Genomic DNA, 12,304 nt, shown 5'->3' with positions numbered 1-12,304 from the left:
AACTTTTAACCTGGCTAGCTGTGAGTCCTTTTTCATGTCAATTAGTGTTTGTTTTCAGGTACATTGGAGAAAGAATACCCAGCCCATGAGCCCATATTTCACAGATATTATTGCCCAGGACAAAACCTGGTTAAGATGTGAGTTCATTTAAGGCTGAACATGGTAGCTCACGCCTGTAATCCCAGCACGTTGGGAGGCTGAGGCAAGCGATCACCTGAGGTCCGGGGTTCGAGACCAGCCTGGCCGACATGGCAAAACCCCATCTCTACTAAAAAAAAATTAAAAATTTATCTGGGTGTGGTAGTGCATGCCTGCAATCCCAGCTACATGGGAGGCTGAGGCAGGAGAATCACTTGAATCCAGGAGGCGGAGGTTGCAGTGAGCTGAGATCGCACCACTGCACTCCACCCTGGGTGACAGAGCAAGACCCTGTCTCAAAATAAAATAAAATAAAATAAAATAAAAATAATGGTGCCAACCTTGGGAGCTGAGGCTGAAGCAAAGGGGTGGTGGGCATGAAGCGATGACCTCACGGAGGATGTCCAGGGGCAGGTGCAGCTGATGGCTGCCCCAGGAGCTGTCGATGGTGCCTGGGATTCTCTGACAGGGAGGAGCCCAGGGTGGTGCTCCAGCTGATAAAATCTTCAATAAGAAGTTTCTGGCTGAGCGCAGTGGCTCACGCCTGTAATCCCGGCATGTTGGGAGACCAAGGCAGGTGGATCACTTGAGGTCAGAAGTTTGAGACCAGCCTGGCCAACAGAGTGAAACCCTGTCTCTACTAAAAATGCAAAAATTAGCCAGGCATGGTGGCACGTGCCTGTAATCCCAGCTACTTCAGTGGTTGAGGCAGAGAATTGCTTGAACCCAGAAGGCAGAGGTTGCAGTGAACTGAAGCTGAGATCACACCACTGCACTCCAGCCTGGGCAACAGAGGGAGACTCCATCTCAAAAAAAAAAAAAAAAAGAAAGTTTCTTAGGCTGGGCACAGTGGCTATCCCTGTAATCCCAGCACTTTGAGAGGCTGTGGTAAGTGTATCACTTGAGACCAAGAGTTCGAGACCAGCCTGGAGAACATGGCAAAACTCAGTCTCTACAAAAAAAACACAAAATTAGCTGGGCGTGGTGGTGTACACCTGTGATCCCAGCTACTCAGGAGGCTGAAGCAGGAGAATCACTTGAACCTGGAAGGCGGAGGTTGCTGTAAGCCAAGATGGCACCATTGCACTCCACCCTGGGCAACAGAGCAAGCCTCCATCTCAAAAAAAAAAAAAGTTTCTTAAAGTGTTTGCACACCTGACTGCAAAGCTCTGTGCACTTGGAGGCTTTTCTTGAATGAGCTTTTGGCTTTGTGTCTGCGTTTTTGGGTCTCCCAGCAGCTGAGGAAAGCAGCTGGCCATCACGACACTGAAACTGAGGCTGGACGCTCCTCTTCGAGGGGCGACAGGGACCCCTTTGCCCTGTCCTCCGAGGCTGGATTTGTTTCCAGCTTTCACTCTTTCCTGCTACAGGGGGTGCCCTCTCTGTGGTTTAGTTAATATTTTTCTCTACACAATCTTTAAATACACTCACGTCTTTTTTGTGGGGGAGGCTGGGATTACAGGTGTGAGCCAGCGCGCCCAGGCTTTCTTTTTTTTTAAACTAGGGAAATAACCAAGCTGGGTGCAAGTCCGGTCACACTGTCACCAGCGAGTATAAACAAAGTGGTTTCAATGAAGAGAAAATGCTCACGGGGGAAATGACCATTTTTAAGGGCGATGTGGTGAGGGAGGCAGTTAGAGGTCTTGTAACAATTACTGTCTGGAAACTGAGAGATGGCAGCGGTCAGCGGTCAGCGGCGTGCCCTGGGGCCATTTGCGGAAAGACGTGCACACAGGGAGGAGGTAGGAGCAGAAGCCTGCTGGCCTCTCATCCGCTTTCCCGCAGGCTCGAGGTCACACAGACTCAAGGCTGGCGCTGGCATGGCTGTGGGGAAAGGAACCCACGGCTGCCCCAGGGTGCCGTGAAGAGTTGGGGGCTCGTTTGCAAAGCAAGTTGCAAAATTCCTTAAGAAGGGGGAAGTCTCTGTGCCCTTTGGCCCATCAATCCCGCTTCTCAGGAGTAATCCTAATGAAACCATTCAAGTGCGACAAAGCGAAAAGCAAAAACCAAAAATGAGTCTGCAAGAGCCCACGTGTCCACGTGGCCTGTCCACAGAGGGCCCATTAGGGCGTCTGCAAGAGCCGACGTGTCCACGTGGCCTGTCCACAGAGGGCCCATTAGGGCGTCTGCAAGAGCGGACGTGTCCACGTGGCCTGTCCACAGAGGGCCCATTAGGGCGTCTGCAGGGCGGTACTCATGACCACTGTATCCTTGAAAATGTCCCGATATTGTATGAAAAGGAAAAAAGAAGAAAGAGATTTCAAAGCGATCCAGGCCACAGTCGCAACGCTGTAAAACTATGTCGGCGCCCAGCCAAGTGCCACAAAGGAGCCCAGAAAAATGCAAAGAGCCGAACCAGCTAGTGGAATTATAGACCTCTCGCTTTGGACACTTTCCTTTCATATTATTGTAAGATGGTTTTTATAAAAGCTAACTTCAGCAGAGTAAAACCACGGCGCGGACCTGCCTCTGTGCAGTCGCGGCTGCTGATCTGCCGTGACACCTGCCGGGTTTGTCCTGGAAACGCACGGATGCAGGGGAAGGTGTGGCTGCCTGTGGCCGGATGAAACCCAGGCTAGGAAATCCCTCTGTTCAAAGTGAAAGCAAACCCTCACCTACATTTTAAGAGGCTGTCTAACGCCCAGTGCAACTTTTCAAGTATTAGGGCAAAACGGATGTTGGTCCACGTCCTGGATGGGTCTGAGGATGTGCATTCTGGCCTTGGGCCTGGCACGCTCACTGGTCTTATGTGGTCATTAGTTGTTGTCCTAGGTGTGGCCAAAAGACATTTTTCCACTTCCCCAATGAGACCAGCCCTCAGCCCCCAGGAGGGACTTCCAACCTCTTTGAGAGCACAGATACGTGATCCAGGTTACTTTGGGGAAGGCCAGTCGGCTGCCTTCCCCAAAAGGCCTCCTACGGGAGACGAACCACTGCCAGACAAAGCAGCCTCGGGGGTCTGGAGAAGTTAATGAGTCTCCTGATGGCTGGATGACACGGGAAAGGCAAAGGGCATCTTCCCAACAGGGTGGAACGAACCTGGCTCAGCCTGAAACCATGTGCGGAGCCAGACAGAAATGACCCACCACGAACACAGCAGCTCACCCCACAGGAACAGGGACTCAAGAACCCAGCACAGGAGATGGAATGGAAAACCCAAACTACAGGCCGGGCATGGATCCCGCACTGGAGGAAGCCGAGGTGGGTGGATCACTTGAGGCCAGGAGTTCGAGACCACCCTGGCCAACATGATGAAACTCTGTCTATACCAAAAAAATAAGAAAAGTAGCCAGGCGTGCTGGCATGTGCCTATAGTCGCGGCTACTGGGGAGCTGAGGCCTGACAATCTCTTGAACCCAGGAGGTGGAGGTTGCAGTGAGCCATTGCACTCCATCCTGGGTGACAGAATCAGACCCTGTCTCAAAAAAAAGAAAGAAAGAAAGAAAGAAAACCCCAACTATACACTTTAATCAATCCTCAGTGTCTGGGGTCAGCCAACCAAGCTTGAACACATTTTGTCAGTTACTCAGGAGTGTTCCTGGGTGCCGAGCCTCAGTTTACCCGAATGTCAATGGGATGGATGGTGTCTTTGCAGGCTAAACTTGATAATGGGCACAAGTGCTGAGCCTGGCACATGGCAGTGGGGACCTTCAACAGCTGCAGGGGAACTTGTGGCTCTTACCTGCCCCAGTGGGCGGCCAGGTTCTGCCCGATGGACACCAGGAGACTGGTGGGCCCGTGCTCCCAGATGCACTGGCTGGCCCACGCCACTGCTGACTTCTCCAGCTCATCATCCCAGGTCTGCAGGAGGAGGAGAAACAGGCACCAGGAGGTGAGGATGAGGGAGGGGCGTAAGAAATATAAATGCAGCAACGCCCCAGCCTGGGCCCCCGCTGAGCCCACAGCCAGTGCTCTGCTGCTGTATCTCCGGCTTCCTAAAGAGCCAGGGGGGCGTGGCAGGCCAGAGGTGCCAGCTCCAAGCCCGTCCTCAGGCCTCCTGTTGGGCCTCTTAACTTGCCAGAGGTCCTGGGCAGGTGCCTTCTCTCTGGGCCTCAGTGTCTGTGAAACAGGAGTGGCCCTGCTGAGTGACCTCTGAAGCTAACGTGGTGGACTGTGTGGAAGGAAAGGGGGAGGTCAGCAGCCATCTCTAGGGACGGGCTTGGCCTGGGAGCCCATCCCGATGACCACGGCTTCCTCTTCTTACACGTGTTCCACCAGGCCTGGGCTTTACCCCAATCTTTTCATTACATCCTAACAGGGGGCCTCTGAAGTAGACCCTTCTTATCCCCATTTCACAGGCAAGCAGATCAAGGCTTGGAGAAGCAATGCCAATTTCCCTGGGTCCCACAGCCAGCCGATTGCAGAACCAGGACTTGAACCCAGGTCTTCAGGACCCTGGAACCAGAGCTGTCTCCATGTATGCAGTTGTGTGTGGCCCACACAGGTAATAAGCTGATGCTATTCCTAGACCAAGGGCTGGAAACGATAAGTTATCCGTGTGGCGCTGGATCGGTGCTCTGAATGCAGGTCCTGGAATGGCTGTGTGCGCCTAGGCACGCGGTTGCCCTCTCTGAGCCTCACTGTCCTAATCTGTAACGTGGGCATGTCCACAGCCCTCATTTTGCACAGTCATGGGGACGGGAAACCTAGGAGGGGGTGCCCAGCCCAGGGCCTGGCTGTAGTCAGGGAGGCTTTATCCACATGAGCCGCACTCAGGCCTGCAGGGAAAAGCAGCTGAGGTCCCCTGCAGGGGATTTGAGACTCTCACTGGCCACCTGCGGGGCCACACAGCAAGAAGGGCCCTGAGATGAATGGGTGCCGCCTTTCAGTCGGAAGATAGAAAGTGCCCGAGATGGCCAGGGGCAGTGGCTCATGCCTGTCATCCCAGCACTTTGGGAGGCCGAGGCGGGCAGATCACTTGAGGTCAGGAGTTGGAGACCAGCCTGGCCAACGTGGTGAAACCCGTCTCTACTAAAAATAAAAAAATTAGCTAGGCCTGCACAAAATGAGACTCTGAGAAAGAGAAAGAAAGAAAGAAAGAGAAAAAGGAAGGAAGGAAAGAAAGAAAGAAAGAAGAGAGAAGGAAGGAAGGAAGGGAAAAAGAGAGGAAAGGCAGTGCCAGAGATGGACGGTAGGGATGGCTGCAGTGTGAGTGTACTTAATACCACAGAACTTCACCCTTCAAAATGGTTAAAATGGTCAATTTTGTAGTTCGTATATTTTACCACAATAAAAACAAATTGACGAGCGACGTCTTCAGCTTGCCCAGCCCTGCTCACCTCCCAGCACAGCCCATCCTGAATCAGCAGGGCCTGGGCAGGGGTCTGGGCAGACTCTGACCGGCTCTGCAGCCTAGCCTCCCCAGGAACACACGCGACTCCTGGGGACAGAACCCCGTGAACAGAGCAAGTGTGTCCTTTCTCCTCTGCAGAGAACAGACGTCAGACAGCCCCCGCTCACAGCAGGCAACTGACGCTTTGCTTCCTCCCTGGAGTCCTCCCAACGGATGCTCCAGCTCTGAGCAGGCTCTGCACACCCAGCCCCAGGTACACAGCAGATGCTCGTGGAAGACTGTCCTGCCTTAGCCCTGGGAACCCCCAGCAGGAAGTACCTGCCCAACGCAACGGCACCCACGCTTCCATCTCTCCCGCTGTCCCACCAAGACTCCTCAACCGCCAAGGGACAAGAAATCTCGAGTCTCAGAGAGGTGAAGTCACCTGCCCGAGGTCACACAGCCAGGAAGGCTTTGACAGCCCCCTCTTGTCTGGCTACAAAGGGGGCTCTTCCTGCTTTGCATACTGTAACCAAGTGCCAGACCCACCCCGCTAAAATAATAAGTTACTGAAATATGCTAATGCAATATACTAAATAATAACAGTGTTAATGTTTGCTTAGAACTGATCATGCCTTACCTCATCACCCCTCCAAACAGCCCTGTGAGAAACGGTTTCTTGTTCCCATCGTGCAGGTGAGAATATAAACAGACAGGCTAAGCAATCTGCCTGAAGTCACACAGTTGGCCAGGGACAGAGCTGGAGAGGCAGGCAGTCTGGCTCCAGAGCCTGTCCACTCCTAATACGTCAGAACAGGCTGCTCAACTCTTTGGGGTTTTAGAATCCACCTTCAGTGCTAAGGCTGTTTGGAAGGACTGTGGCGTGAAGCCACAGCGGGCAGGGTTTAGCAGGAAGCCACGTTTCGGAGGCGCCCTCTCAAATCTGCATTGCCATTTGGGTGTGAACAAGAGCAGAGGGGCAAGGCAGTATAGGGCTGAAGGCGCTGGGCTGAGTGGCGGGGCCTCTGCCTTCCCTTCCTTTCAGCCTCCCTGCTCTGAGGCAGCCTCAGTAACATCCATGAAGGCTCAGCCTCCCCAGCAGGCCAGCATTTTAGACCAAAGGACCCAGATCCCAACTCCAATCCTGAAACATCACCAAGTCAGCAAATAGGAAAACATGAAAGGCCCCCTATGGCTGCTGGGCAGCCTGATTCCCTGCTGCAAAGAAGCTCCTTTCACTGGCGCTAAGTCTGGCGTGAAACCGGAGGACCGCACAGTTCAGGGAGAAAAAGACCCGCATGAACCTGGCCTGCTCCAGACCAGGTGGCAGGAAGCATCTGGGATCCTGGGGGTGGCAGCTCAGTCAAGCTCCAGTCCCAGGTGCCAACAACCTCTCCAGAGAGACGTGGGGCATCGTTGCCCCACAAGGACCAAGGCCAAGCCACCAGGGTTGCGCGGATGGGACATTCCATGGGTCTCAACGTTCCTGTGGCCCCTTTCATTTCTCGTAAAGCAACTCTTCCAACAGCATTTTCCAACAAGCCCCCTCTGCTCTTAGAAACGGGGGGTGAAAAAGAAAAACTAACGTTGGGCGCGGTGGCTCATGCCTGTAATCCCAGCACTTTGGGAGGCTGAGGTGGGTGGATCATTTGAGGTCAGGAGTTCGAGACCAGCCTGGCAAACACGATGAAACTCTGCCTCTACTAAAAATACAAAAATTAGCCAGGCGTGGTGGTGGGTGCCTGTAATCTCCACTACTCAGGAGTATGAGGCAGGAGAATCGCTTGAACCTGGGAGGTGGAGATTGCAGTGAGCCGAGATTGCGCCATTGCACTCCAGCCTGGGTGACATAGTGAGACTATTGAAAGAAAAAGAAAGAAAGGCAGAAAGAAAGACAGGAAGGAAGGGAGGGAGGGAGGGAAGGAGGAAGGAAGGAAGGAGGGAGGGAGGGAAGGAAGGGAGGGAGGGAGGGTGGGAGGGAGGAAGAAAGGAAGGAAGAAAGGAGGGAGGGAAGGAAGGAGGGAAGGAAGGAAGGATGGGAGGGAGGGAGGAAGAAAGGAAGGGAGGGAGGGAGGGAGGAAGGAAGGAAGGGAGGGAGGAGAGAAGGAAGGGAGGGAGGCAGGGAGGACTTAGAAGAGGAAGGGAGCCTGTTCAGGCGAAAGCAGACAGGAGGGAGAGCTGGAGGCTCTGGGGGAAGACTTGCAGGTCTTCCAGCCTCTGCTCCACCCCTTCAGAAGCAGCCCTCAGGCTGGGTTGCTCTGCTCCCAGGAGCCTTTCGCACAGTGCCTCCAGAGCTTGGAGAAAGAGAGAAAGCCCAAAGAGAAAGCCAGCGTTGCCCAGACCTGTGGGCAATGCCTCCCAGTTCTTTGGAGGGGCTCTTGTTCTTCACTCCCCATCTCCCACCCAAGTCCTGCCCCATCACCCCTCACCTGCCTATCGCCTGCCTGTCAGAGCCACCTCCCAGCAGCCTCGCTGCCTCCCACTGGGCCCTGCAATGCTCTCCCCTGCACAGGAGACGTCCTTCACTGCCAGCTGAGCTCACGCCTGGAATCCCAGCACTTTGGGAGGCCAAGGTATGTGGATCACCTGAAGTCAGGAGTTAAAGACCAGCCTGGCCAACATGGCAAACCCTGTCTCTAAAAATACAAAAATTAGCCAGGCGTGGTGGCAGGTGCCTATAATCCCAGACACTTGGGAGGCTGAGGCAGGAGAATCGCTTGAACCCACGGGGCAGAGGTTGCCCTGAACCAAGATCATGCCACTTCAGCCTGGGTGAAAGAGCGAAACTACATCTCAAAAAAAAAAAAAGGAGTGCTTCACAGTCATAAATGTATCCTCCCCTGCAAAAAAACCCTGTTTCTTCTTATTTTTTCATTTTCACCATTTCAGTAATACCAAAACCCTATTCCTCATAGACTAAAAGGCAGGCTCCTCACCTAACCTCAAAGCCCTGTGTGCTTTGCCCCTGCCTGCCTCTCTGACCTCTTCCAATGACCTCACTCCCTGAGAAATGAGCCATGGCCCTGCTGGATTTTTGAGAGCTCCTCTGAGAACCCAAGCTTTTCTCTCCTTAAGGAAAGAGACTCACAAGGCAGTGGTGGCTTTCACAACTTCTGTTCCCTCTGCCCAGAACACCCTTCCCTGCATGCTTGCTCAAGCACTCTCACTCTTCAGGCCTTAACTGAGATGGCTCGTCCACGGAGCGGGCCACCCTCACCCTCCAGCTCAGTCTGGGTTCTCCCACACCTAACGTTCTTTCTTGCAGCTCCCCATACTTCTTCAGCTAACTCTGCACAACTCGTAATCATGGCTCCTCCCGGAATCCAGGACAGTGCCTGGCACATCAAAGGTGCTCCACGAATACCTCCCGGCTACACTGGTCCGGAAGTGCTGTGAGGACAGGGACTCATCTGCTTTGTCCACCTCTTTATCGCCAGAATCCCACGGTCTGCTGGGCATGCGAGAGGCACTTAAAAATGCATAGAATTCACCAGTTGATTAAATCCCAGGTGTGTGGAAGGCAGAGCAGCAGAGCCGGGAGGCCAGCCTGCCTCTTACCCACACACTCAATAAATATGTATAGGCTGGGCACGGAGACTCATGCCTATAATCCCAGCCCTTTGGGAGGCCGAGGTGGGAGGATCACTTGAGATCAGGAGTTCGTGACCTGCCTGGCCAACATGGTGAAACCCCATCTCTACTAAAAACACAAAAAATTAGCTGGGCCTGGTGGTGGGCACCTGGAATCCCAGCTACTCAAAAGGCTGAGTCAGAAGAATCGCTTGAACCCGGGAACTCGAGGTTGCAGTGAGGCGAGATGGCACCACTGCACTCCAGCCAGGGCGACAGAGAGAGACTCTGTCTCAAAAACAAGCAGAAACAATAAATACGTATTAACATCTACTATGTGCAGGCTTTGGGGACAGGCAGGGCGGCTTTGAATCACAGCCTCACCGTTTGTAGCTGCGTGGTTTGTGCAAGTCTTTTAAAGGTGAACCTCTCTGAGCGTCAGTTTTCTCCTCCGCAAATTCGCGCTAATACTTTCTGTATTCCAGGATTAAAGAGGACACAGTGCACGCAGCACGTAATAGCCACTCCACACTCATGCCATGACCCTCCGTGGCAGCTTTGCTGGGGAGACAGGGGTCATCACCCGGGCCAGCTCAGCCTGTGACAAAGGAACGTGACCGCAGCTTTAAAGATGCAGATGAGGCTGCATCATGTCTATCAGAGCAGTCACAGCTGGGACCACGGGTGCATTCCTAAGACATGACAATGTCTGTACCCCAAAGTGGCAAAGACTCAGACTCTGGGAGAGATGTGGATTTTTTTTTTTTTTGAGACCAAGTTTTGCTCTTGTTGCCCAGGCTAGAGTGCAATGATGCAATCTCAGCTCACTGCATCCTCCGCCTCCCGGGTTCAAGTGATTCTCCTGCCTCAGCCTCCCGAGTAGCTGGGATTACAGGCATGTGCCACCACGCCTGGCTAATTTTGTATTTTTGGTAGATATGGGGTTTCTCAATGTTGGTCAGGCTGGTCTTGAACTCCCAATCTCAGGTGATCCACCCGCCTCGGTCTCTCAAAGTGCTGGGATTACAGGCATGCCCAGTCTGTTTTTTTGAGACAGGATCTTGCTCTGTCACCCAGGCTGGAGTGCAGTGGCACAGTCTCAGCTCAGTGTAGCCTCAACCTCCTGGGCTCAAGCGATCCTCCTTCCTCAGCTCCCATCCCCCAGTAGCTGGAACTACAGGTGTGCACCACTGCGCCCAGCTGACTTTTGGATTTTTTGTAGAGACAGGGTTTTGCCATGTTACCCAGGCTGGAACGTGAGTTTGTTTAAAAAGCCATTCATAGCTGATGGATGGACAACGTGGAGGCTCCTGGTTGGTGGACAAGGAGTGACCCTAGAAGACTGTGGTCCACTTCCCTGTCATTCTGGAAAACCAGCCAGGAAGGAAGTTTCCACACCGGAACTGGGGGACAAATGGCAGCATCCTCCAACCACACCTAGAACACCCATAACAGGCGCCCAGGAGGGTTGACCTTGGCTGTCTTCTGTCAGCATTGGCTCCTTCCTGGTTAGCAAAGACTAGGGGTCAAGGGAGGCAGGGTTAGTCTGTGCTGGACCCTTCACAGCCTCAACTCATCTCACCGTAAGGGGAACCACGCGAGGAAGTACTCTCAAAAGGGGAAGGGAGACTCACACTGGCTAAGGAGGTGTCAAGGTCATGCAGCTAGCCTGTGGCAGAGCCGAGATCAGTATCAGCAAAGCCCGGCCCTGGGCTCATCCCCACTCTGCCTCCAGGAGGGCCTCCAGGTAGGAAGAGCTGAGAGCTGTGCTCCCAGTGGAGCTACCAAGAGTGACATGAAGGCAGTGAGGCAGGCTCTGCACAGGGAACCCACGTGTATTGTTTCGGCAGCATGTTAAGAACACAGCCAGAGCCAGACATGGTGGCTCGTGCCTATAATCCTAGCACTTGGGAAGTCTGAGACAGGAGGATCGCTGGAGCCTAGCAGTTCAAGACCAGCCTGGGCAACAAAGCAAGACCCCCATCTCTACAAAATATTTAAAATCTAGCTGGGCACCATGGTGTGTGCCTATAGTTCCAGTTAATTGGGAGGCTGAAGCAGGATCGCTTAACCCTGGAAGTCTGAGGTTTCAGGGCATGATGATTGCACCATTGCACTCCAGCCTCGGTGGCAGAGCGAGACCCTGTCTCAAACCAAACAAACAGAATAGAACAGAGTCAGGATGCTCACCTCCCAGAGGAGACCCCAAGCCAGCCATCGCACACCGGCTGGGGATCAGAGCAGGCTGGTGGCCTGGGCCCCACCCCCTGTGCCAGCCTCTGTGGCCGGAGCCGGCTCTCACCATGTACTCCATGTTGGAGGCTGGAGGCTGCACCTGGCCCCGAAGCTTGTTGTGAAGCATGAGGATCTCCTCCTTGTCCTCCCTGGGGATGGCCCTGCGGATCCGCGAGTGAGACTCATTGTGCTGGTATTTGCTGAGCAGCTCCTCTAAGAGAGTGACATTGGGCAAGAGGTAGCCTTGGGATCCACAGACCAGGAACAGCAGCCCCAAGGGGATGACACCGCCTAGGACACAGCTCATGGCTCCACTCCTGCGGCAACTATGGCACTGACAGGGCAGCCTGGGCTCCTGGGGCACAGCTGGGCACTCGAACTCTGAAAGGAAGCAGAGGGCGGTGGGAAAAGTCACGTTAGTAGGAGTCAGTCACAGCGTGGGCTGGAGCAGCGAACGCAGCACGAACAACACTCTCCATTTTGCAGATATGGAAACGGAGGCTCACAGAAGCTAAACAGCCAAGGTCCCACTGACAGGAAGTGGTGGAGCTGGGATTTATGCCAAGGGTTTCCAGCGAGGCAAGCTGACTGGGTTCCAAAGAGGATAACCCAGAACAGGTCCTCCCAGACTCCAGTTTCCCTTGAGAGAGTCCCTGTATTTTCTAATTCTGAGTCAGCATCCCTTACTCATTCAGGACTCAGGTGAATCTCTGGCACAAATTAGCTTCTATCTCCTGCCCCTAAGGGGATTGGTAACATCATTTCCCATCACCAAAGGGTGCTCTGTGACCAACGTTGATAGAAACTTCTAGGCCCTGTGTAATGAGACTTGGTTTACCAATAGTGATTGACAGACACATGGCTTCTCTGATCACGGCCCTCGCCCCGGGCCCACCCACACATCTGCCGCACACTAAGACACAGCTGCCCAGAACAGAGTCCAGCCAAGGACTCAGAGTTTTGTTCCATTAGAAAACCCTTCGTAAGCACCTAAGCAGCCTGGCCGTTTACGTTATTCCCTGTGGGAAATAAAAAAACGTCCTCTTCAAAGTTTCCTTTCTTGTTAAAGAATAAATTTGCTAATAACTC

General features: G+C 53.5%; 1 protein-coding gene across 3 annotated transcripts in view; it reads right to left on the bottom strand.

The window, feature by feature from the left end:
- Positions 1-12,304, bottom strand: part of CRISPLD2 (cysteine rich secretory protein LCCL domain containing 2) — a 156,407-nt gene that overhangs the window by 124,423 nt on the left and 19,680 nt on the right. For all 3 annotated transcript variants that reach the window (XM_064383365.1, XM_064383364.1, XM_064383366.1), the window contains exons 2-3: positions 11,283-11,596; positions 3,821-3,939 (exon numbers count right to left, since the gene is read on the bottom strand). In XM_064383365.1, coding sequence (XP_064239435.1) covers positions 3,821-3,939; positions 11,283-11,522 — 359 coding nt within the window. In that variant the 5' untranslated portion in view covers positions 11,523-11,596. The remainder of the gene's footprint in view (positions 1-3,820; positions 3,940-11,282; positions 11,597-12,304) is intronic.

The sequence above is a fragment of the Aotus nancymaae genome, unplaced genomic scaffold, assembly GCF_030222135.1.
Source record: "Aotus nancymaae isolate 86718 unplaced genomic scaffold, 86718_ANA_hifiasm-v0.15.2.pri h1tg000030l, whole genome shotgun sequence".
Lineage (NCBI taxonomy): Eukaryota > Metazoa > Chordata > Mammalia > Primates > Aotidae > Aotus > Aotus nancymaae.
This window is presented reverse-complemented; position numbering and strand designations above follow the sequence as displayed.